General features: G+C 35.3%; 1 protein-coding gene and 1 pseudogene across 1 annotated transcript; both read right to left on the bottom strand.

Annotated features, from left to right (window-relative positions):
- Positions 1 to 325: 325 nt before the first annotated feature.
- Positions 326 to 22,069, bottom strand: LOC121230485 (protein rpi-1-like). The gene is made up of 3 exons (XM_041115379.1): positions 21,944 to 22,069; positions 14,729 to 14,897; positions 326 to 498 (listed from the first exon to the last, which is right to left on the bottom strand). Exons 1-3 carry the CDS (start codon positions 22,067 to 22,069, stop codon positions 326 to 328), a joined length of 468 nt encoding a protein of 155 aa, XP_040971313.1.
- A 2,761-nt stretch (positions 22,070 to 24,830) lies between these two features.
- LOC107887886 (CRM-domain containing factor CFM3A, chloroplastic/mitochondrial-like) overlaps positions 24,831 to 26,778 on the bottom strand; it is a 47,132-nt pseudogene continuing 45,184 nt past the window's right edge.

Here is a 26,778-nt window from a genome sequence, read left to right as displayed (position 1 = left end):
GGAAAGAAGTTATCCGATTAATCATGGCATTACTGTATTCTTATGATAGGTTTTTCCTTCCTTGTTCATTTAAAGCTCGTAAATGTAATGCTCTCCTCGTGTAGGGTGCTTGCGTAGAATATTTGAAAACAAAACATACACACACAATATATATACTAATATTATCCCACTCTTACGCAAAAACAAAAATAGAAATCATCCAAATTAATTGTTTACATATCCCAAAACGAACAAAGTTTTAATCATCAAATTGGGGTGATTGCCACCCCTCCATTGGAGCTTTTCCCTTGCCCAATATGTGGCCTCAAGAGGAGCCCCCACTTGATTAATGTGCATGTCGAGTTGGGTTGTGGATGACTTGCCCTTTCTGCGTAGATCGTTGTGATTGAAACACCACCTCATAATCATCGTCATCCTCCTCTTGGGAGTCATGCTCCATGTCTTCCTCCTCCTCCTCCTCATCTTCCTCATTATCATTCCCTTCGTCTTCCTCACTTCCTTACATCTTGGATGGTTGATGGAATTACATCAGGCCATATCTATTTAGAGGTAGATCGGGTATTCTTGTATCGCTTTGTCTTGCAAATTCCTGCCCCACTAGTCTTATATCCTACATCCACCGTATGACCCACTCTAAATCTGGGATATTACTTCCCTCCGACCCTCTCCATGATGTTGATAGTGTTTTCCTTATCAGTGACGCCAGGACATCCATATATTATTTCCGGTGTTGGTTCCAATCCTTAATTTGCTTTTGTTAAAGCCCGACGCAGTGCAAATATTGAATCTTCCATCAGACTCTTCATTGGCCTCATGAATTGCTCATTTGTTTCCATTGGAACCTTAGCCTTTTTACATAGTGATGTCACTAGGTGGGAGAAGAAAACCATGACCTTTTGGCCCCTTTTGCATCTTTTCATGCTATGATAGATCCATCGCCCAACGTGTATCTATTTTTTCTAAAAAATACCATACAATAGTATAGCTCGAAAAGTATTAAAGTTAGATACATTTAGAGCAGGTGCAATCCGAGTGCTTAAGAATTGAATCCATATTTTTTCAATAGGAAACATAATTGCTTGATTAAAAGAAGTGGGGATATCGAGACCTGGTTGGTGCTTCCATTCACCTCGACCCTTGGTTAAATAGTTTATAGTTTTATCCATAACTATGTATTTAAAATATGTCAAATCAGTGTTATCAATAAAATCATATTCATATTAAGGTAAATTGTATAATTCAAAAATTTCTCTTACGGTGACGCACACCTCTTTACCCCTAACTATTTTTGTTTCCCAAATGGCATCATAGGGTCGCTTAAACTCCTAGTTCCTAAATGATGCATAGAATTCCTGTACCACAGGGATCACAGCAGTGTCTTTGGGGGTTACACAAAAATGTTCTGACCTATGGTACCGAACCAATGCCCATATTTCTTTACACAAGATCATCGATGGCTCGAAACCCCTCTCTTATATTAACATCTTCCCTTGAAGCTTTAAGAAAAACAATTTGATGTTCAACTTTGAAAAATTAGAGGGATTTTTGCTTATCGATGCTTCTTTTTCAATAGTTTTTCTAGCTGTCCTAGGAGGCATTTTCTCTAAGATGTTCAAATAGAAAAACTAATAATCAAGCAATGTATTAACTAATGCAATGTAACAGTAAAATAGACAAAGGAACCCTTAACCTTGTTACACCGAATGCTTATCGTTTCGTGGATAAGTTGGCTATGAATGCCTTGACAATATAGCGCTTCATACTTGCACAAATTAAGAGTAAAAGAGAAGAAAAAGAAAAGTTGCAGTAAAGAGAATGAAAAGCAAAGAAAGAAGGTATAAAAAAAAGTGTTAAAAATAGTTTTAGGAGAGTTTGGGAGGTTTTAAACTTAGAGAGTGTTTAGGATTAGTTTTTAGGGGTATTTTAGTTTAAATAGGATTCTATTTTTAGTTTAAAATCTGGGTAAAAATAAGGAATTAGTTGACGGATTTTGCAACGGGTCGAGTCGACCTTGTAAATTTTCGCAGCGATGTCGTGACACAGGGGTTCTGTGTTGCAACACCCCTAACAGTCTCTCATTGTCGCGACATCAAGGTTTGGTGTCATGAAAAACCTTGAAGTTTTGAGATCCTGAGGCCACTGTCTCAAATGTTGCGACACTGGGATACCCGTGTCACGACATCGAGCTGAATTTCAAATTTTTTTGTGGCTGGGCTTGGTCTTGCGACACGGAGGTTCCGTGTTGCGAAACTGGCCCTATTTTGGCCTTATTTCTTGAATTTCAAGATGCTTGGTACATACATATCCTAATTCTAAACAATTTTAAGAAATTAAATCCTATTCTACCTATATAATCCTATTCCTATTCAACTACTATAGGATCGTCGAAGAGCAGATTGTTGCGTAGTGGATCAACCACAATAGGTGGGTTATTTTGCATCTCTTGTTGTTGCTATTGTCGATGATTTCTATTTATTATTCTTTATGGATCAATGGCTGGCTCTATAAGTGTGCCTCTACTCCAAGTCATACACTGAAATGCACAAAGTAACAGAAAAAAGTTAACAAATTAAACGAATAAAAATAAAAGAAATAATTTAAGAATTTCCTAACTATCCTATTAAACGCGAAAATCAAAATTAATTCAGTGGCATTGCTTTCCCTGCAATGACGCCAACAACTTAACTGCCTTCGAACTTACTAACATCTGGAGTGTGAATGCTGCAACCAAATATAAGCATTATATGGTTTCCACAAGTGTACGGGTTGGTTTATAATATAGTTATACAACGAAGTATGGAAGTATTTCGAGGATTATACCCAAGGGAGGTGAGACTAAACTAATCGTAATTTTTACATTAACCGGTCTAGTTAGTATTTTAATTAAACTATATTACGATGAATCCTAAGGTAGCAATAGAAGCTATTTTATTAAACTAATTAAAGAATACAAAAAAATCGGGAAACCAAATTATAGATTTAGTAAGATCTAAATGACAAAAAGACTAACTCACTTATGTGTTCATAATTAACTCCTATTTCGGGTTCTATCCAATCAACAAGTCATTAACCTAGTAGGGCCTCTCGGCTTTCCACTAATCTAATAAGTCGGCAAGAACTACTTATGTCTCAACCTCACAGTCCAGACCAGATTAGGGTGAGGTTTTTATGAATAGATAATACCAATTTTAGGTTCATTCCTACCTATATCACTTTCTAGGGTCGTCAAGCCTACGGTTTTAAGTTCTTCCTATCGCATTTGTTAAAAACTCTACATAGAAGCCAATTAATCACACGTCCACTCGTTAATCTCTTGTTAGCAGATTAGTTTCCGATGGATCTAACACACATCATAAACTTGATTAAAAATATAAACATTAAAAGCAAATCAAGAAAACAGATTAAAGGAATCTTAATATATTAATAATGGCGTGAACAGTAATTTGTCAAATATTTCGATAGATCCACAATCTACATTCTGTGAAAAATGAAATAAAAACTAAACTACGCTTACAACTGAAAAGAAACCTAAATTACAAGTAAAAATAAAACTAAATAGAAAATGGAAAATTAAAATTAGTAAAAAGTGTCCATAAACTATGCTGAGCAATCCTATTTGTATGCCTAAGTTTAGTTGTCGGTCCTTGACCTAATTTAGCTGACTAATATTTGTTAAAGTTTGTTGTGTGGACACAAATACCCATGACTTTTTAATTAGACTCATCACGTCGGTGTCATGACACCCTTTAGCTTGGGTCGTGACATGGTTAGCAGCCTACTGGCTTGGGCGTGTCTTCAGGGTTGTGTCGCGACACCAAAGGCAGTCTACTAACTTTTTGCCTTCGAATAATGTCCTACACACTCACTAGACATCTTAGTCTACTTTTAGGCCTCCGCTGGCCCACAAGGTCCTATAAATAATCGAAATCTCTCATTTTATTATCTAAGGACTAAAAATGAAAACTAAACAAAAACATAACTAAATTGTTCTCCTACGAGCTTATTAAGTTTAGAATATAGTTTAATATGTTATAATGAATTGTGATAGATCACTCCCTCTGAAGCTCAAGCATCCAAAACTTATCTCTAGTCTAAACAAAACATGTCTTCTTCCCCCACCCTCCAGTAATGGCATATCTTCGTTGATTCTTTTCCCATTCCTTTTTATTTGACAGAATCGAAGTCTCAAATCATTCGAATCCTCCAGCGTAAAAAATACCCAAATTAACTCCCATTATGCATGGCTCATCAGTTTTTCCTTGCTTCTGGCTCCACCTCCTTTAGTGCTTCCTTTACTCAAAATTTGGGTAATGTATACCTCATTCCTTCCTTGGCTAACAAGTGCGCTGCTTCATGCACCTGTCGAGGTACATGTCAAAACTCAACCGAGAAAAAACTCTTAAGTCATTCTTTTATTTCATTGATCAAGAAACCAATTTCTGATTTGTCTTCCTCAAGAGAGTTTACCTTTTTTATAATTGTTAGCGCATCCCCCTCCACTACAATCTTTTGAAACCCTAACTCCTTTATAAAGACGAGGGCTCGTAAACAAGACCTTGGTTCTATGACATTGAGTCTACCACATGCTCAAATGGGTAAATGCATGCTACCATTACAAATCCCTCATTGATTCTAATTAGAATCCTAGTTTTTTCACTTTTTGTAACTTGATCAAATGTGGCATCAAATTTTACTTTCATGACATCTCTTGATGGAGACTCCCATGTGTAAGAATTCGGTCCTTGAAAGACTAGTATTACTATATCCAGATTATCCAGTTCTTGCATGTAGGCTCTAATAAATGCTAGTACCCTGTAAACATTTTGATGAACTCCTTCATGATAGATACTATTGTGATTATACCATAATACCCAAAAAATAATCACCTACAATTTGCATGTATCCTGATTTCTATGTATAAATTCCTTAGCTAACCATATTTTTCAACTGTCTTCTCTATTGGAAGATGAGAACAGCACATTCAACTTTTGTAAAATTTGGTGCGTGAAGGGACACTCACTAAACACATGATTTACCGATTCTTCAGCCTATTGAAAAATAGGACAACAACTCACCATTGCAATTCTCTGTGCCTGAAGACTACTTAATGTAGGCAAATAATCATTAATGATTCTTCAGCATGTAATCTTAATTTTACTAGCAACACTTAGGTTTTGTAACATTGTATAGATAGCCTTTAAGATTGTATTTTGAGTTGCCTCATCGATATCTACTGCATCTGTATTATAACTTCTCCAACTTGACCTAGACGTTAGACCCGAATTCGGGAGATTACATCGGCCATTGAAGGGGCCTAATAAGCTATCAAAGTTTATAAAATAGTTATTTAAAAACATTTGTTCATCTTAGAAGCAAACTTAGTGACCGCCTCCGGACGTACTAACATCCAAAGTGTGAATACTATAATAAAAATATAGAAAGACAAGGCGATGTCCGCAAGTATACGTGATAAACTGTAATTTATACATATTTTTTTACCCCTTGCTTGGCATATTTATGAATGATTTTTCCTTGGTTTTAGTGAATTTGATGCTTCTAATCTTTTAATTTCATGTTGTATACTCAGGAGAGCTTAGGATAGCAAAAAGAGCGAGAAACGGGCCAAAAACGAAAAAATTAGGCTTAAAACAGTATTTCACATGGCCTAGGCACTTCCACACGGGTGAGACACGGGTGATCCACACACCCGTGTGTGACACACGGGTAGACCACATGCTCTTGTGTTATGGACGTGTCGACTAAGAACCAACTCAATATTGCACACGGCCTGAGCACTTCACACAGGCGTGGCACACAGCCGTGTCCCTGCCGAGCCCAAGCCTAGTTCTATTCAGAAAAGGAAACTTTTGAGGGTTTTGATGCATTCTAAAGCCTATATAAACACCCTAGAAGAGGATTAAGGGGAAACATAGAGTTAGAGGCAGAAAATACTCGCAACTAGCCATCGGAATCACATCGAAGTCAGGATCTACATTAAGACTGAAGATTTCCATCCAATTTCCTAGAAGTTCTTAGGTTTCTTTATGTTTTTTGTTTTCTAAACTTTGAGGTGTTTTCCATTATTATTATGAACTAAATTCCCTAAATACCTAAGAGATGAACCCTATGACGAATCTTATTATGCTTTGATTTATATGATAAATACTTGTTCTTATTCTTAATTATGAGTTTTAATTCTTGCTTTAATATTCTAGGATATTAATCCAGGTTTTTGATGTGCTTATTCAGTAGAGCAAAAGTCCCTGTTTAAGATTAGATCATTCATAATTAAGCGGAGTTGAATGCAATCCTAGAGATAGGACGACATAAATCTGTCGGATTAGAGTCAAATCTAACAAGGAAATCCATAGATCGAGTTAATGAGACAATAGGGTTTTTAATTAGAAAGAAATTTCAATTAATCAACCTAGAGTCAGTTGTTCTTAGTCTCGAGAGAGATATTGACATAAATTAGGGATTCCTACGGAATAAGTCAAGTGAATAAATCGTCTAAGTCAAAGGTAATAAGTGAAGTCTAAGTGGATTCTTTATTAGGTATTGTCTTCTCAATTAGTTTCCTAAAGTACTTTCCAACTTTCGCCTCTGTCGTGATCTTAGATAAATTAGAAAATTAGTTTAGCTTAAAAAAAACACCCTTAAATTCTTAGGCTAGATAATAAAAAGAGAGTAACTACTAGTACTTTTAGTTCTTGTGGATACGATATTCCGGTCTCACTATAAATATACTACTGTTCAATAGTAATAAAGACAAAATAACATAAAAAGATAAAATTCAAGAGATTAAAAAGGAAGAATAAACCAAATCTAATTATGGGTGATTAGTTCGCTTTGGTAATCTCCATCAACTGATGTTTTGAGTTTCCTCGTCAATCAACTAGCCGTTACCCTAGCAGGATCTTTCGATCTTCCACATACATAATGAGTCAACAAGAACTACTTATCTTTCGACCTCACAGACCAAACTGGTTTGGGGTTAAGGTATTCATAGATAGTAATTACCAATTTTGGGTTAATTCCCACCTTGATGACTTCCTGGGGTTGTCAGGCCTAGGGTTTGTTTCACGTTCTCTCTTTCCCAAATAGTTGATCCAATGAGTAACCCTACAAAATAGTTAACAGATCTTACCTCCACTCACTAATCTCTTATAGAAGGAATAGTTCCTCATGATGTCCATAAACAATATATAATCGATGTAAGGAGATAGCATTCTGATTAAATAACTAGATAGAGTAAATGAAAAACCCTGATTGTATTGAGATTAAGTGCCAACCCACAGAGTTAAATCATTCCATAATTCAGATCTCTTGAAATTGATAAGAACAACTAAATAAAACTAAAACGTAAGAATGAAAGGAAATACTAAACTAAATTTTACACAAAGAATCTAAGTTAAAAGGAATAATGTCTCTAACAGGTGAAAAATGAACCTATTTATAGCCTTTAGGTGGCCGACGTCCTTAACCTAGGTTAACTGACGTTCTAAAGCTTTAAGGATTGTGCAGACCAAAATGCCCCTACTTCGTGTTTAGTTTCTGACATAGATTTTATGTTGTGACACACCAGGACCTGTGTCACGACATAGCAACTAGTATGCTCCTCTATAGCCATATTCAGAGGTATCTTGCGACACCTTCAGTCTATGTCACGACATTGAAGGCAAAGTTGAGTTTTCTTCATTATGTTCCCTATGCTATGACATTGAGCTATCAGTGTTGCAACATAGCGACCAGTATATGTTTAGTGTGCCTTCTAATTGTCTCTTGCACACTCACAAAGTACGTTAGCTCACCCTTAGGCCTCATTCCACCCCTAAGGTCAATAAAAGACTCAATTTGCACATTTTATTGAATATAAACAAAACTACGAAGACTTAACTAGAACATAACGAAAATTCTTGTATTCAAGCTCCTTAAATGCAAAAACTAGTTTAATCCACTACACCGAGTTCCAACAGATCACTTAGCATATTTTCATAAAAACCCACGAGTTATCAAAAAAATGATTACGTAAAACGTATTCCTTATAATGGTGACTATTTTTTAAAACTTAGTTAATTTCTAATTTATTTATTACTCAAAATTTATTTATAAACTAGCACTGAAAAAGTGATATTCAACCTAGTTTTAATTAAGAAAAAGTAGGATAGTTTTTAAGCTAAAGTAATCCTAAATCCATGTTTCATTATTCTAAATTCAAATAAATTACAATGCATGCTAAACAAATCCAAAATCAAAGTCTCATGCCACAATTCAAATAAAATAAAATGATACAGACTCTGAATAATAAAGATATCTTGTAATAAATCTAAAATATTTTGATAAAGAATTGATCTCAGGCAAACCTTCTGTATGTCGAGTCCACGCCCTAACCTGGTGGGTTATCTATAAGAATGGAAATAAGAGGGGGAGTGAGCTTATGAAGCTCAATGTGGGTTCAATCACAAGAAAACCAGTGCAAACAGTAAACAAATCGTACAAAATATCCATTTATAGAATTATCACAATTGAATAGCAATTCTAAATATTGGTATTTCAGGTCAACTCATCACTATAATATCTCAATATTCACATCTATATGAATGCTTATGAATGCAATGAAATTTTAATTTATCACAAAAGGTTCATACCCCATCGTAACACACCACAGTTGGAGTTCCCCAGAACCCCCCACGTTGTGGATCAACCATTCATCATTACAGTTGAACTGCTAATGATTAAAACGTATTGGTGGATGAATTTTCCATTTATGCAGGTAAAATTTGCTAATACATAGTAAATGAAACACTAGTCGAGCAGATGACTGTCGACTAAAATATTGTAAATGATGTAACACCCCTAACCCGTAACCGACATCGGATTAGGGTTACGAGGCATCACCAGATAGACAGAACATTTCGGACCAATTCAGAATCACAGATACTATTTAACATCATTTCATAAACAATCATCTCTAATTATGGTCTGCGAGACCTAAAATATCCATTTAAAGAAAGGTCGGAACTAAACCGAACTTATTTAGAATTTCCAGAACTTAACCAATTCTTTCAAACTGTTAAAGTCATACGCTCGTGTGACTAGGCCGTGTGGTACACACGGGCACTAGACACTCCCATGTGAACCAGCCGTGCCAAAAATAGGTCCTATACTGACTTTTTCACACGACCAATAGCCACGCCAGTGTATTATGGCCGTGTGATACTTAGCTAGTCACAAACTTTACCCCACGACCATATGACACGCCCATGTGTCGAGACCGTGTAGTTCTTAGAAGAATACTGCTTTTCGTACACGGCCGCAAGCCACGCTCGTATACCCTGACCGTGTGGCACTAAGTAGGCTTGGTTAAAGCCAATTTGCCACCCCTTTTTGGGTCCAATCCTACAAACAATAATATACAACATTCACACCAAAATTTCCAACCAATTTCATGCTTAAGAATGACCAAAACACATTAGAACTTATCACATTACAAACATACACCAAAACTATACACAACTCATCATTGTTAGCCAACTCCCATGGCATAATATATACACATGAAAACTTATATACATAGACCTTCTAGCCTATACATGCCATACTTTAAAATATTTACGCTTTCAAAAATACCAAAATGAGATCGATAGTGTGGTGATGATCCTCAACTATCCCCGAGCCTTCAGTAGCTACAATAAATGTAAAACAGACAGTAAACACACAGAGTAAGCTACAAAGAGCTTGGTAAGCCAAATACAATTGGTATAATTACTAAAGCATATATGTACCATTCAAACATCTAGATTCATAACCATTTTATAGAATAATTCATAAACTTAACCATGCTCCTTTGTTTGCATATATGTCATGCTTCATTTCCATACATATTTCACAGAGACAGGTTTTTTCATATTCAAGAATTTTAGTACGATACAAACGTACCTGCATTGGTTATACAATTCATATACTCAATCTCAGATTTCGTACGCTATAATTAGATGGGTCAGAAACGATATAGATGCTCATAATCAAGTACAATGCCAACGTCCCAAACGTGGTCTTACATGTAATTCAATATCGATGCCTCTATCCCAGACAGGGTCTTACACGAAACCAGATACGATGCCGATGTCCCAGACATGGTCTTATACGTAAATCTCAATCGAGGCCTGTGTCCAAAACACGGTCTTACACGATGTCACAGACAGATGTCAACTTTGCTTAGGAACATACAGAGTTTTTCAAATATTAACATATTATCAAACTTTACTCCAAAGATATACATCAGGCACTCAAGGCCATCCAATACAGATTACAATTTATATGTGTAGAATTTATTTCAATTAACACGTAATTGTAATTTGACTTACCTCGTACGGATTTCAGGCGGAACGAGTCGACTATTCAACTATTTTGGACTTCCCTCGATCTAAGTCTGATTTTCTTTATTCTTGATCTAATACAATTCAAATTCAACCACTCAATCATTCATTTACTCAAAATAATCCATGAACACATATTTAGGGCACTTTTCATTTTAGCCCTTACATTTTCACACTTTAACAATTTAGTCCATTTTTCACAAAATCACAAATATGCAAAATTCACCAAGACTATAGCTTGGCCAAATATACATAGCTTCCATACAAGTCCAAATAACATAATTAATTCATAATTTAGTCCTTCAAAACCTCATTTTCACAAATTAGTCCAAATGACTCTATTACATCAAAATTCAAAGACAAAACTTATAACCCATCCACCAAGCCTTCAAAATTCATCCAAAAAAATTTCAAAACTCATGATATCAACAATGGCATCTCATGAAATCTTTAACAGAAACAGAAATTCAGACATGGGCTTTGAAGAACACGAAGCAACGATCACAGAAACGTAAAAATTACAAAAAATCGGGTCAAAATGAACTTACAATTGCTTCCTCAAAGTGCCGAATTATTTGAGCATTCAAACCCTATGTCCATGGTAATATTCGGCCAAAAAAATGATGAACATGCAAAACCATTTCATGGTTTATTTTTATTTAATATATCATTATACACTTTTTACCATTTTAGCCTTGTTAATAAAACATTAATTTCCATCCACTAATGTCCATAATTGTCCATACCATATAACAATGGTCTCATTGCATCTTAAAGACCTCATATTTAACAAGACAAATCAATTAGGCACTTAAGCAAATAGAAAGCTACTTTTGCATTCACTGCGATTAAGTCCTTTTTCATAACTAAGCACAGAAATAAACAAATTAAATCACAGAAATTTCGCAGATATAAATTCACATATCGCAGACACAGAAAATAATATTAAAATATTTTTTAGACTCGGATTTGTGGTTCTGAAATCACTATTCCGACTAGGGTCAAAACCAGACTGTTACAATTCACCCCCTTAGAGATTTTCGTCCCCGAAAATCTTACCATTAAACAGATTCGGATACTGTTGTCTCATTGCATCCTCAAGCTCCTACGTAGCCTCTTCTACTCCGTGTCGATGCCACATCACTTTAACTAGAGAAATTTTCATATTTTGTAACTATTTAATCTCGCGAGCTAAAATACGGATCAAATTTTCTTCGTAAGTCATATCATATTGAATCTCAATTTCAGAAAGGGATATCACATGGGACAGATCAGATCTGTACCGTCGAAGCATCGATACGTGAAATACATTATGTATGTTTTCTAACTCAGATGGTAGCCTCAAACTATAAGCAACCAGTCCAACTCGCTCGATGATTTCAAACGGTCCAATGAACCTAGGACTCAACTTCCCCATTTTGCCAAATCGGAACAGTTTCCTCCATGGAGACGCTTTCAAAAACACTTTATCACTGATCTCATATTTGATATCTTTTCGTTTTAACTCTACATAAGATTTCTGATGATCATAGGCAGCTTTCAGACTATCTCGGATTACTTTGACCTTCTATTCAGTTTCCTTTATCAAATCAATACCGTAAATCTTATTCTTACTGAGTTCAGACTAATATAATGGAGTTCTACACTTTCTACCATATAAGGCTTCGTACGGTGCCATTTTGATGCTCGATTGAAAGCTATTCTTATAAGCGAATTCAATCAAGGGTAAGTATTGTTCCTACGCACCTTCAAACTCAAGAATGCAACATCTCAATACATCCTCAAGTATTTGAATAATCCATTCAGATTGACCATCTGTTTGTGGATGAAAAGCAGTGCTAAAATGCAATTTAGTACCCATAGCATCTTGCAATTTCTTCCAAAATCGCAATGTAACTCTCGGGTCTCTATTAGACACTATTGACAATGGCACACCATGCAATCTCACAATATCAGAAATATACAACTCAGCTAGCTTATCAAGCGAATAATCAAACCGAATCGGAATAAAATGAGCTGATTTCATCAAACGATCAACTACAACCCAAATTACGTCTTTCTTTTTTGGAGACAGAGGTAAACCCGAAAAAAATCCATGGTCACACGATCCCATTTCCAATCCGGAATCATAATTGGTTGTAATAACCCAGATGGCACCTAATGCTCAGCTTTAGCTAGCTGACAGATCAAACATCTTGAAACAAAGTCAGAAATATCTATTTTCATTCTCGACCACCAATATAGTTTTTTCAAATCGTTATATATTTTCGTACTTCTCGGATGTACAGAAAATCTACTACTGTGGGCTTCACTCAAAATCGTTTGAATCAAATCTGGATTTCTTGGAACACAAAGTCTATTTCTGAACCTCAGACAATTATCAACATCTATCCGGAATTCAGAACCAGAATCAGAATTACACTGAGTTCGTTTAGCCATAATTTCATTATCAATCTTCTGAGCTTCAATAATCTATTGCAGAAACAAAGGTCTCACTTTTAATTCAGCTAAAACTAAACAATCATCAGGCAAAACTAAACGAGCATTCATTTCAAATAATGATTTTCGACTCAAAGCATCAGCAACTACATTTGCTTTTCCTAGGTGATAATCAATCACAAGTTCATAGTTTTTAACAGTTCTAACCATCTTCTCTGTCGTAAATTCAAATCTTTTTGTGTCATTAAATACTTCAGAATTTTATGATCAGAAAACACATGACATTTCTCACCAAACAGATAGTGACGCCAGATCTTCAAAGCAAACACAATGGCAGCTAACTCAAGGTCGTGTGTCGGATAGTTCTTCTCATGCTGCTTTAATTGTCTCGAAGCATAAGCAACAACTTTTCCTTCTTGCATTAAAACAAAACCGAGTCCATTCAACAAAGCATCGTTGCAAACAACGAATTCTTTACCTGACTCAGGTTGTACTAGTACCAGAGCTTCAGTTAACAGAGCTTTTAACCGATCAAAACTTTTCTGCCATTGCTCAGACCATTCAAACTTCACATCTTTCTGGAGCAACTTTTTCAACGGAGTTGCTATCATAGAGAAATCTTTTACAAATTGTCTGTACTAACCAGCAAGTCCCAGAAAACTGCGGACTTCAGATACATTCCTCGGAGGCTTCCAATCCAGAATAGCTGAAATCTTGCTCGGATCAACTCGAATACCGGAAGCTGATACAATATGACCCAGAAAACCAACTTCTCGCAACCAGAATTCAAATTTACTAAACTTTGCATACAACTGTTTATCTCACAGAGTCTGTAGCACTATTTTCAGATGTTCAGCATGCTCAAATTCATCACGATAATAAATTAATATATCATCTATGAATACAACAACAAATTGATCTAGATATGGTTTGAAAATTTTATTCATTAAGTCCATAAATACAGCAGGTGCATTAGTTAAACCAAAAGGCATAACTAAAAATTCATAGTGTCTGTACCTCGTTCTGAAAGTAGTTTTTGGAATGTCAGAGTCCTTTACTCGCAACTGATAATAACCCGATCTCAAATCTATCTTTGAAAACACAGTTGCACCTTTCAACTGATCGAATAAATCATCAATTCTAAGCAGAGGGTATTTATTCTTTACAGTCACTTTATTAAGCTGTCTGTAATCAATACACATTCTCATTGTGCCATCTTTCTTTTTCACAAATAGAACAGGAGCACCCCGAGGTGAAAAACTCGGTCTAGCAAATCCTCGATCGGTCAATTCTTGCAACTAAGATTTTAATTCCTTTAACTCGGTCGGAGCCATTCTATACGAAGCTATTGAAATCGGAGTAGTACTAGGTACTAATTCAATGCCAAACTCGACTTTTCAAATTGAAGGCAAACCAGGTAGTTCTTTAGGAAACACATCAGAGAAGTCACAAACAACAAGCATAGATTCAACTTTCTTATCATTCACTTTCGAATCTAACACATAAGCTAAGTAGGCTTCACAACCTTTCTTCACATATTTTTGTATTTTCATTGCAGATACCACAGCTGGTAGTCCATTCAAATCACTAAACTCAATTCGAATTATTTCATCATTCTTACACCTTAAATCAATGACTTTTCGTTTACAATTCACAATAGCATCATGCAGAGTTAACCAATCTATTCCCAGAATTATATCAAATTCGTCAAAAGGAAAAAGCATCAGATCAGCAGGAAAACAAACACCTCGAATCATTAACAGGCTATACTTGTAAACTTTATGAACTAGGACACTTTTGCCTAAGGGGTTTGATACTCTTGCTGTGTACTAAATTCATACAGATATAAGAATACGTTGATCCAGGGTCTATCAATGCTATCATAGAAGTATCATAAAGAGTAAAAATACCAGTAATCACCTCTGGTGATGAAGCTTCCTCATAAGCTCGGATAGCATAGGCTCTGGCAGGTGCTTTGGCCTTAGATCTAACAGCAGTATCCCCAGTAGCTCTTTGACTTGCATTTCTCAAATTTCTGGAAGGTCTACCTCTAACTGAGGTGTTACTCGGTCTCTGATTCTATACATTCTCTTGCTCAACAGGTTCAGAACAATCTCTTACAAAATGATCCAAAGATCCACATCGAAAATAGGCTCGGCCATTCAATCTACAATTTCTCGGATGTCTTTTACCACAGTGTTTACATTCAGGTTTTTCAGATCGAACATTTTCAACACTTGCAACAGAAGTAACAGGAGCTCTAGAATTCGAGTGCAATCTAGCTCGATCTCGGTTCGAATATCTTACATCAGTCTTTGAACAGTTTTGATCATCTTCAAATTTCTTTGACTCAGATTGAATGATCTACCCGAATATCTCTGTCTAGCATCTCTAGCTTCAAAATCATCTTTTCTTTTCTCTTTACTTAATTCTTCAGCATTAAAAGCTCGCTCAATGAGCACTACCATTTCTTTAATCTCTAAAATCGTAACTAGCAAATGAATATCTTCGTTTAGTCCATCTTCAAACCTTTTGCACATTATTGCTTCATTCAATACACATTCTCGAGCGTACTGACTCAATCTCACAAACTCACGTTCGTATTCAGTGACAGACATATGGCCTTGTTTAAACTCGGGAAACTTTTTGCGTTTCTGATCGATGAATCTTTGACTGATATATTTTTTTCAGAATTCTGCTTGGAAGAAATCCCACGTAACTCGTTCTCTCGGAACCACAGATATTAAGGTTTTCCACCAATGGTACGTCGTATCTCTCAAAAGTGAAACAACATATTTCACACATTCTTTAGGATTCAAAGACATTTCATCAAACACTCGTATTATATTCTCTAATCAGAATTCGGCTCCTTCAGCATCATCTTTTGTTGCTCGAAACTCTTCAGCTCCATATTTTCTAATCTTATCAACTGGTGGTCTACTCAACTGTACCGGATTCACTCGTGGCATATCAGAAGTTTGAGGAGGATTAACCGAGGGTGGAGGTTATTGTACAATCCGATTGGTTCTAATATACTAAGTGAACCAATCGTTCATCATCTGATAAAAGGCTTGCTTAGCCTCGCTATCACGGCTACGTATAGCCGATCATGAATCATCTTGCACCGTCCCTTGCGCGGGAGTAGAAGCATTACTTTCAACATCGTCAAGTACAGCTTTATCGGGATCCATTTGCTATATAAAAGCACATTTCAATGTCAGGAGTCATCACACTATCACAAATTCAGATATATGGCATGTATAGCTAGACTTAAATAAGCTATAGTAGTCCTAGAACTGACTAAACCATAGCTCTGATACCAACAAAATGTAACACCCCTAACCCGTAACTAAAATCAGATTAGGATTACGAGGCATTACCAGACAGACAGAACATTTCGAACCAATTCAGAATCGCAGATACTATTTAACATCATTTCATAACAATCATCTCTAATTATGGTCTGCGAGACCTAAAATATCCATTTAAAGAAAGGTCAGAACTAAACCGAACTTATTTAGAATTTCCAGAACTTAACCAATTCTTTCAAACTGTTAAAGTCACACGCCCGTGTGCTAGGCCGTGTGGTACACACGGGCACTAGACACTCCCATGTGAACCAGCCGTGCCAAAAATAGATCCTATACTGACTTTTTCACACGGACAATAAGCAAACCCGTGTACTATGGCCGTGTGATACTTAGCTAGCTACAGACTTTAGCCCACGGCCATATGACACGCCCATGTGTCGAGACCGTGTGGTTCTTAGAAAAATACTGCTTTTCTTACACGACAACAAGGCACGCTCGTATACCCTGACCGTGTGGCACCAAGCAGGCTTGGTTAAAGCCAATTTGCCACCCCTTTTGGGTTCAATCCTACAAACAATAATATACAACATTCACACCAAAATTTCCAACCAATTCCATGGTTAAGAATGACCAAAACACATTAAAACTTAGCACATTACAAACATACACCAAAACTATACACAACTCATCATTGTTAGCCAACTCTCATGGCATAATATATACACATGAAAACTTATATACATAGACCTTCTAGCCTATACTGCCATACTTTAAAATATTTATGCTTTCAAAAATATCAAAATGAGATCGATAGTGTGGTGATGATCCTCGACTATCCCTAAACCTTCAGTAGCTACAATAAATGTAAAACAAACAGTAAACACACAGAGTAAGCTACAAAGAGCTTAGTAAGCCAAATACATTACTAAAGCATATATGTACCATTCAACCATCTAGATTCATAACCATTTCATAGAATAATTCATAAACTTAACCATGCTCCTTTGTTTGCATATATGTCATGCTTCATTTCCATACATATTTCACAGAGACAAAGTTTTTCATATTCAGGAATTTTAGTATGATACAAACGTACCTGCATAGGTTATACAATTCATATACTCAATCTCAGATTTCGTACGCTTTAATTAGATGGGTCAGAAACGATACAGATGCTCATAATCAAGTACAATGCCGACGTCCCAGAAGTGGTCTTACATGTAATTCAATATCGATGCCTCTGTCCCAGTAGGGTCTTACACGAAATCAGATACGATGCCGATGTCCTAGACATGGTCTTATACGTAAATCTCAATCAAGGCCTGTGTCCAAAACACAGTCTTACACGATGTCACAGACAGATGTCAACTTTGCTTAGAACATACAGAGTTTTTCAGATATTAACATATTATCATACTTTACTCCAAAGATATACATCAGGCACTCAAGGCCATCCAATACAGATTACAATTTATATGTTCAGAATTTATTTCAATTAACACGTAATTGTAATTTCACTTACCTCGTACGGATTTCAAACGGAACGAGTCGACTATTCAACTATTTTAGACTTCCCTCGATCTAAGTCCAATTTTCTTTGTTCTTGATCTAATACAATTCAAATTCAACCATTCAATCATTCATTCACTCAAAATAATCCATGAATACATATTTAGGGCACCTTTCATTTTAGCCCTTACATTTTCAAACTTTGACAATTTAGTCTATTTTTCACAAAATCACAAATATGCAAAATTCACCAAGACTATAGCTTGGCCAAATATACATAGCTTCCATACAAGTCCAAATAACATAATTAATTCATAATTTAGTCCTTTAAAACCCCACTTTCACAAATTAGTCCAAATGACTCTATTACATCAAAATTTAAAGACAAAACTTATACCCCATCTACCAAGCCTTCAAAATTCATCCAAAAACATTTCAAAACTCATGATATCAACAATGGCATCTCATGAAATCTTTAAGAGAAACAGAAATTCAGACATGGGCTTTGAAGAACACGAAGCAACGATCACAGAAACGTAAAAATTACTAAAAACCGGGTCAAAATGAACTTACAATTGCTTCCTCAAAGTGCCGAATTATTTGAGCATTCAAACCCTATTTCCATGGTAATATTCGGCCAAAAAAATGATGAACATGCAAAACCATTTCATGGTTTATTTTTATTTAATATATCATTATACACTTTTTACCATTTTAGCCTTGTTAATAAAACATTAATTTCCATCCACTAATGTCCATAATTGTCCATACCATATAACAATGGTCTCATTGCATCTTAAAGACCTCATATTTAACAAGACAAATCAATTAGGCACTTAAGCATATAGAAAGCTATGTTTGCAGTGACTGCGATTAAGTCCTTTTTCATAATTAAGCACAGAAACAGACAAATTAAATCACAGAAATTTCGCAGATATAAATTCACATATTGCAAACACAGAAAATAATATTAAAATATTTTTCAGACTCGGATTTGTGGTCCCAAAACCACTATTCTGACTAGGGTCAAACCCAGACTATTACAAATGAACCATTCATTTGTGCAAATAAAAGTTGGTAATACGTTTTGGATGAACCACTAGTCCAATAGATGGTTTCCGACTTAACCATCAAGCCTAAGGCTTTTTCCTGGCTTATTCATTACAACTAACCCCTTATGTTTTGGGGTGTGACATGCATCCTCTATTATGAGTCATTTGTAGCCACTCTTGGCTGAATAAACTCATGTATTATCCCCTCGCCACAAATTTCCTAAATTCGGGCAAAGCTACAAAGCGAGATTTTATAATCCTTTCTACATGACCACTATTAAATATCATGTTTCACACATCTAACTTCCAGATATTTGAGTTCAAGTTTATCAAATTTTCTACTTTTGTATAATTAACATCAATATTTTAACAACACACTCTCCATTTACAAAGTCCCAACAACCAGAGGTCATTTCAAATATTTATTGTCGCCCCACTGCCCACTTTATAACCACTGCCTTGCTCTATCAACCTTCAGGCACTCCAAATGCTATGCTAGGTATATGAAGGGTAAGACCCTAACCTTGAATTCATAAAACTCCATCCTTGATAATATATAGCTTTCATCACATGAGCAAACAAAAAATCTAAATTCACTAATAATCTCTCAGTCTGTTTCCCTAATAAAGCCACATTAAATATGGCAAAATATTGAAAGCCCAACCCATCTTTGGATTTCAATCTGCAGAGCAACCTCCACCAGCACCAATGTACACCCTTTTTGTGGTACTATTACACCACTAAAATCTATTAATAACACTTTCTAACTTGCGGCACAACATAATCAGTAATAAAAAACATTACATGGCATAAATTGGAATTCCTTTTAAAATGGATGAAATAAAGACCTCTTTTCCCCTGCTAACAAATGGCGAACACTCCAACTTTCTATTCATTTATAATCTCACTTTGAAACTCACAAATGCTTCCTTCTTTCTTCACTCAACAATAGTTGGCAACCTAAGATACTTTTTTGGGTTACTCGAAATCCGTACTCCCAGAACATCCCCAATTCATTCCTTCATTATACTATCAACATTTTTACTAAAGTAAATGAGCCATTTATTAAAATTGACCACTTGGCCTAACACTCATTCATATTCTAATATAATTGTTTTCATCTCATTCGCTTCCTCTACACTTTTCTAGCCAAAAAGAATTTTGTCATCTACAAAAAAAAATGTATCACTGTCGAACCACACCTCCCTACTCTTGCGCTTCAAATTAACTTATCTTGCTTCGCCTTATTAAGCAAACTAGATAGGCCCTCTGCACAAATTAAAAATAAATAAAGGCTTAAAGGATCCCCTTGTCGGAATCCATAGGAAAGTTGAAACACTTCTCCCTAATTACCATTAAAGACTACCAAGTATGACACCGATGTTATGCACCTCATCACTAAGTCAATCCAATCCCTATTGAACCCCAACCATTCTATCATCCTCTCTAAAAAATCCATTCAACTCTATCATAGGCCTTACTCATATCCAATTTCAACGTGAACGAAGTATAAAAGCCATGATGCCTCCTTTTGAAGGCGTGCAATAATTCATAAGCAATAAGAATATTGTTCATAATCTGCCTTCCAGGAACAAACGCCCACTGGGCCTCATCAATACAAATGTCTAGCACTTTTCTAAATCTATTGAAAACTATTTTAGCTATGATCTTATATAAAACATTGCAAAAACTAATAGGCCTGAGCTGTGACATAACATTCGGGTTGTTACCTTTAGGGATCAGCATTATATTTTTGTGATTGATATTATCAAACTCATTTGCTCCATTTAAAGCATCAATGCAATACTGAGTTACTTTCTTTCCAATAACATGTAAGTATTACTGAAAAAATAAAGTTGGGAATTCATCTATACCTGATGCTTTTAGTGGCATCATACTTTTAACAGCTTCCAACACTTCATCTTCCTTGAACGCAGTTGACAGTTCATCATTTATGCCCTCCGAAATGCGAGGTTATATTCCTGAAAACACATGACAAAGCTCCATATCGAAGAAGTCGTGAATAGTTCTTTGAAATAATATATAGCAATCGCAACCATTTCCCTTTCCCCTATTACCCATACTCTATCCTTATCTCTCAATCCCCTGGTGATATTCGTTTTCTTATGATAAGATACAAATTAATGGAAATATGGCATATTTCAATCTCTAAATCTGAGCCATTCTGCTCTTTCCTGTTGTTCCCAAAATAGCTTTTATTTGTCTGCTTCCATATTCAATGCAAGCTTAACTTTAGTTAGTTTAACTAGATTATCCTCATCAGGGTTAGTAGAATTCAATTCTTCCAACCAAATAGTTAACTCATAGACTTTATGCTTCCTCTATTTATGATTCTCTTTCACCCACCCACTTAATTTCGTCTTCAGTTCTTCTAGTTTTTTCGGTACATCCAACCTAACCAACTCTCAAAAATTCCTAATTTGCACCTCACATGTTTTTTTTAAAAACCCAATTCACATTAAATCAGAAGGGGGCGTTTCCATACTAACTAAATACTTTCCTTGCTTGTAGTATGTGCCGGTATCGAAAAATGATCTAAAAAGCATGAGTAAGATGCTTGAGCGTATAACTAAGGAAGAGCTCCCACTAAGCCGATTTAGCGACCCCCTATCCAAACGTTCTTGTATGTTATTATCCAGTAGCCAACCCCTTTCCCAAGAAAACCACTGACCCGAAAATCCTAGATCATTGATATCACACTCTTCAATAGTTTCTTGAAACATTCTCATTTTTCATTCATCTCAAATCTAAGCCTCTTATTTTTCAAATGAATACATAATTTTGTTAAAGTCACCAAACACTAACCACAGTAATGAAACATTCCTTCCTAAAATCATTAACAAGTTCCATGTTTCTTCTTTTTACCTTTCTCTTGATGACCCATAAAAACCAGTAAACCTCCAATGAGACAACCCATCCCCTTCTATTATCTCCATATCAATGTGCAAAGAAGAGAAACTTCTTAACTGAACAGTACAATCATTTTTCCATCCTAGAGATACCCCACCTTTAGACACATTTGCACCAACATTTATACCATTAGAAAATCCGCTCTTTTCTCATATCCACTCCATTCTTTTTGTATTTACCTTTGTTTCAATTAGAAATAGTAATTGGGGCTTAATCTGTCTCAACTTATTTTTGAGACATTTGATAGCCCATGAATGCCCCAATTCACAAACATTCTAGCTAAGAATTTTCATTGCTTTCGGCCAACATTTTTAACAGCGACCTTTGATATTTCAGTAGAGATGCCCAAATCTAATGAATCCATCTTAATGGAAACATTCAAATTCCCAGCATGAGTACAGTACCTCAATCCCAAAGGGTTGTCCTCCATGTCGAAACCCAACTCCATTTGCCCTTCGTAACTTACCCACTAACTACATTCTCCTTGTATACTTGATGACCAACATTAGATAAATTAGCCATGTTTCCTCTAACCATTTCGTCCATTTCATCCAAATCCCCTCTTGATGGATTTCTCCTAAGATTTTCTTCTCGTAGCCACATGCATACCGTCGTCAGCCTCCTTCTAGAAGTTACCCTCAATGAAATATCCCAACCAAATACCCCAACCTGTGTCCTTAGTGTAATCTGAGTTGGACAAAAGCCTTCATCATGACCAAGCTTCCCACATAAGAAATAAGATAATGTAAGTTTTTCATACCGAAAGTAAGCGTAAACCAAACAATTTTGATCCAGCATAATTCTCTTCTTCCTTTTCAATAGGACCCGAACTTCCATCTTTACTCGTATTCTCATGAACCGAATGACCCCAACATCCATCCAGCAGAATTCTCTTCTGCATGAATTTGCCAATGAAATTCCTAAATTGACGCGCCATTACCTCCGACATATATCCCATAGGCAGATTGTGAATATGAAGCCAAAAAACTGAAAAAACCAGTGGCACTTGTAAAAGGTCTTCTCTCGATTCCAACTTGTGAAATCCAATTAGATGCGTACAAAAGGTCCACAGCATACCTTCAATCACCCTCTTCAAATCTATATTATAATAAAAGTGAAATAAATACCTCTTTTCCCTGATATCCGTGATAGAGACTCTTCCCAACCGATGCCATAGATCTGCTAGGGTATTTCTCATCAATAGAAAGTGCACTACACTATCTGTCAGAACTTGCCCCACTAAGGAAAGTCTATAATCCTCTTCAACCAGACTTGTGTTCCCTTGGCCTTAAAAAGGCTCTTCTTCGTCCTTAGAAATATTTAGATTCATTGGATCCTCCTTTATCTTCTCCCTAAAATCGCTAACCACCAACCCATCACGAAACCCTAGACAAAGACAAAAGGCGTGCTAAACCTAGTAGACAAAAAAGTCCTATACTAGCAGACTTTAAATTAATTAACACTCATTTTAAATTCAAAATCATTTTTTTCAATAATGATAATTTTAGTAGTATATGGTAATTGATAAAAGATTTGTATTAATAAAAGTGCAATTATATTATATTATATATTAAAAAGTGTTTATTTTTATTTTAGAATATCCAAGCTAACATAATTTTCGGCTAGGCTGAGCATTTAGGGTTTTTTAATATAGTAAAATAATTAATTATTAAAATAATTTAAAGTTGTTTTTGAAAAATATGTTTTTTTAGGAGTAGTTTGATATTTTTAGGTATCAAGTTCTTTTATGAGTAATGCAACCACCATTTTTCCTGAGCGTAAGATTCTTGGTAAATAAAAAAAATGTATTTAGTATAGATTCAAAGACCTCAACACATACATGTGTCGAGTTTCTTGTAAAATAACTAGAATAAAAAAAATAAAGATAAAGAAATTTACTAAACCAAATAAGAGAATAAAATAAATTTGGGTTGCCTCCTAAAAAGCTCATTTGTTTAATGTCGTTGGCTTGAAATTCTCCATTGCTAGGTTCAATTTGGATATCTAATATGAATTTCTTCCACATCTTAAAGAAGAAGATTTTAATGGTCTCCTAGTAAGAGGAAGTTAAGGAGACCACAACAATTTCGATTCCACGTCAATGCTTGCAAAATAAATGGCTAAAGCTTAAAATAAGCGGAAGGTAATTTTGTGTTATTGGCACCATAATCTGGAGGCTTCATTACCTCTATCTTGCATTAAATCTAAATTTTTTTCTTCAACTACAAGATGATCTCCAAGTTGACTTAACTTTTCCTCATTAACATTCCTGCAAAGCAATAAAATCAATTCAATTTTATTGTGTAAGTTAAAGAATTATGTGTCACAAAATCAATCATATCCTTACCGCATACCTTGGACACTTCACTAGGATGTTTTAGTGAATCATAAATACTGAGTTCAACAACCTTACCATTGAAATCCATAGCAATTGTATTGTTAAATATACCTATTTTGGTTATTGCAATGCTAAGAAATGTTCACCCTAATAGAATGTTTGAAGCGTTCAAAGAGTCGTCATCCTCCCTATATACAACATAGAAATCTATAGGAAATATTAAGTTATTAACCTTAGCCAAAACATTTTTCAATACTCCATTTGGGTAGACTGTAGAGCTATTAGTCAATTGGAGGCTAATCTGTGTATCTTTCAAAGGACCAACATTAAGTGATTCATAAACATATAATGAAATTATGTTAATAAATGAACTCAAATCGCACATAGCTCTCTTAATACCTACATTACTTATTTTACATGGAATTGAAATCATCCTAGCATTTAGGGGTATCTTATTCTGTATAAGAACGGATATGTTCTCCCCCATACTTACCTCTTCAAAACCAGTGGGATTCTTCTAGTTGGTACAAAATTTCTTCAAGAGTTTCACAAAATAAGGTATATTTATCATAGTGTTCAATAGTGGAATGTGCACCTCATTTTTGCGAAAAATCTCAAGAATGTAAGTTTCATCTTTTTTGTTCTTGTCTCTCACTAGCCTTCCAAGAAAATGTGGTGGAATCATGATCACTTTTGGAGGTGTTGGTTCTACTTTTGCTTGTGGCTCATCATCCTATTCTTTCTTACACAAGTATTGTTCACAATTTTTATCTAAATAGGGCTCTGGAACTATTCCACTTCTATGAGTCATCGAACTCATGTTTTGGCTTAGGTTAAGCTCTATTTGGATTGAAAACTCCTTTTAGGAGTCCTATTCACCCATTGAGATAGCAAGCTGCCTCATTAGACTCTCCAATATTTCCATTTTGGTCTTTGTTTCCTGATGGAATTCAAGAGTGTTAGCAGCTAAAGCATTAAAAAGTTTTTCAAAAGACGTACATAAAGATTATGGTTCTTACATTGGTGTACTAGGCTGATAATATGGATCAAATTAGGGTCTCATTCCATAGCCTAAATCGAAGTAATCTCTCCACCCATAATTGTATGTCTCGGAAACTTCACCCTTAAGGAGGTCCATGGAAACTTCCAACGATGCTAAATTGTCCTGGATAATAGTCCTCCCAGATTAGACATGCTTCTGTTGCATGGCTAGGTGTAGTATATATACCACACATCATGACCGATGTCATATTTTCTGCACCAATATGATGAACAATATTAGCAATATGACTAAGTTTACTTTCCATGGAAGATACATTTACCTCTTTTGCTTTCATTGGGTAATTCGGTATAAACCCAAACTATTGATAATTCATAGCCATAGTGGAATACATTCAATCGTTCATCATGTCTTTTCACGAACAGTCTTCTCTACTTCTAGATCATGCTCGAGCATTGATACATCTAAACCTGGTAAAAAAGAAAACACAAAATTAGTTAGCACTAGTCCTTAGCAATGACGCCAAAAATTTATGGGTGTTGAATCCACCAAAATTAATATTCATATGCCTCAACAAGAAATAAATAGTAGTATAGGGAATAGGCCAATCCCATAGAGATTAGAATGTCTAAAATTGTTGTTTTGAATTAACCAGGTTGTGCGACAGGCAACTATCATGCCCACGACGTGTGACGATTTGTGCAAAAATAAGAAATATGGATTTAAATTTGATAAAAGTAAAATTAATAAAAAAAATTGAAATTGAAATAACAATAAAAATATCATAAATGAAATTAAATTAAATAAACCGATGTGAAGTTAGAATAGACATAAATTAAATTAAATTATTGGGGGCAAAATAGGGATGAGAAAACTTTCTAATATAGAACATTAATGTTTATTTTGGAAAATAGAAAAATATGTATGGGTTGGATTAAATTATAAAGTGTTGGGTTAAAAGTTTAGAAAGCACATATAATTGGGCCCAATACAATGAGAGGCCCGAATCCCCATCATAATACATATGAAGGAAAAAGCACACCCTATTAGCCTTTCTCCCTCTCCTAGTTGAACTAGGAAGTTGTTTTTCTATTTGAAATAAACCTCTCCAATTCAATAAGGTTTCTACCTTCTCTCACTATAAATAGATGGCACTGATAGAGCTATTTACACAACTTTTAAAGATTGTTCCTCTGCCAAAAAATAGAGAGAATTTGTTCTAAACTATTAAATATATTTTTTAAAATAAAAATTCTACCAAATTCTATTAAGAAGAGAAAATTTATGTTTTCACCCAAAATAAAACAGAGAAATTTTTTTCTAGTTCTATGTCTTGATTCAATTGGTTCGACTCACACTCGAAGCAGTTCATGGTACGAGAATAGTGGAGAAGATCATTTGGTTGAAAGTCAAGAACAATGAACGTCCTCTAAGCCAAAAATATAGGTAGAATTTTATTATGGTTTATTGCTATAAATATCATAGATCGGGTCAATTTTTGAAATTTTTAATTTTCCGCTATGCAAGAAAATCGTTTTCAAACTGGGATTTTTCCAACATCTATGAGGTAAAATTTTGATATAATTATGTCGGGTAGTGAGATCGAGAGGAGAACTATGTGCCTAGGTGAGACCGATAGAAGATCTTAGGTGGTAACTTTTAGTTTAGGATGAGACCAAGAGGAGATTCCTAGTTAGGAGTGGCAAATGATGCAATCAAGACATGTTTATTAGTCTAGTGAGTAATAAGTGGACCAATTGACCATCACATTGATCGTTTGCATCATCTAAGGCAAGAAAGAGAAAGGTGAGGTTAGTGT

The sequence above is a fragment of the Gossypium hirsutum genome, chromosome A06, assembly GCF_007990345.1.
Source record: "Gossypium hirsutum isolate 1008001.06 chromosome A06, Gossypium_hirsutum_v2.1, whole genome shotgun sequence".
Lineage (NCBI taxonomy): Eukaryota > Viridiplantae > Streptophyta > Magnoliopsida > Malvales > Malvaceae > Gossypium > Gossypium hirsutum.
This window is presented reverse-complemented; position numbering and strand designations above follow the sequence as displayed.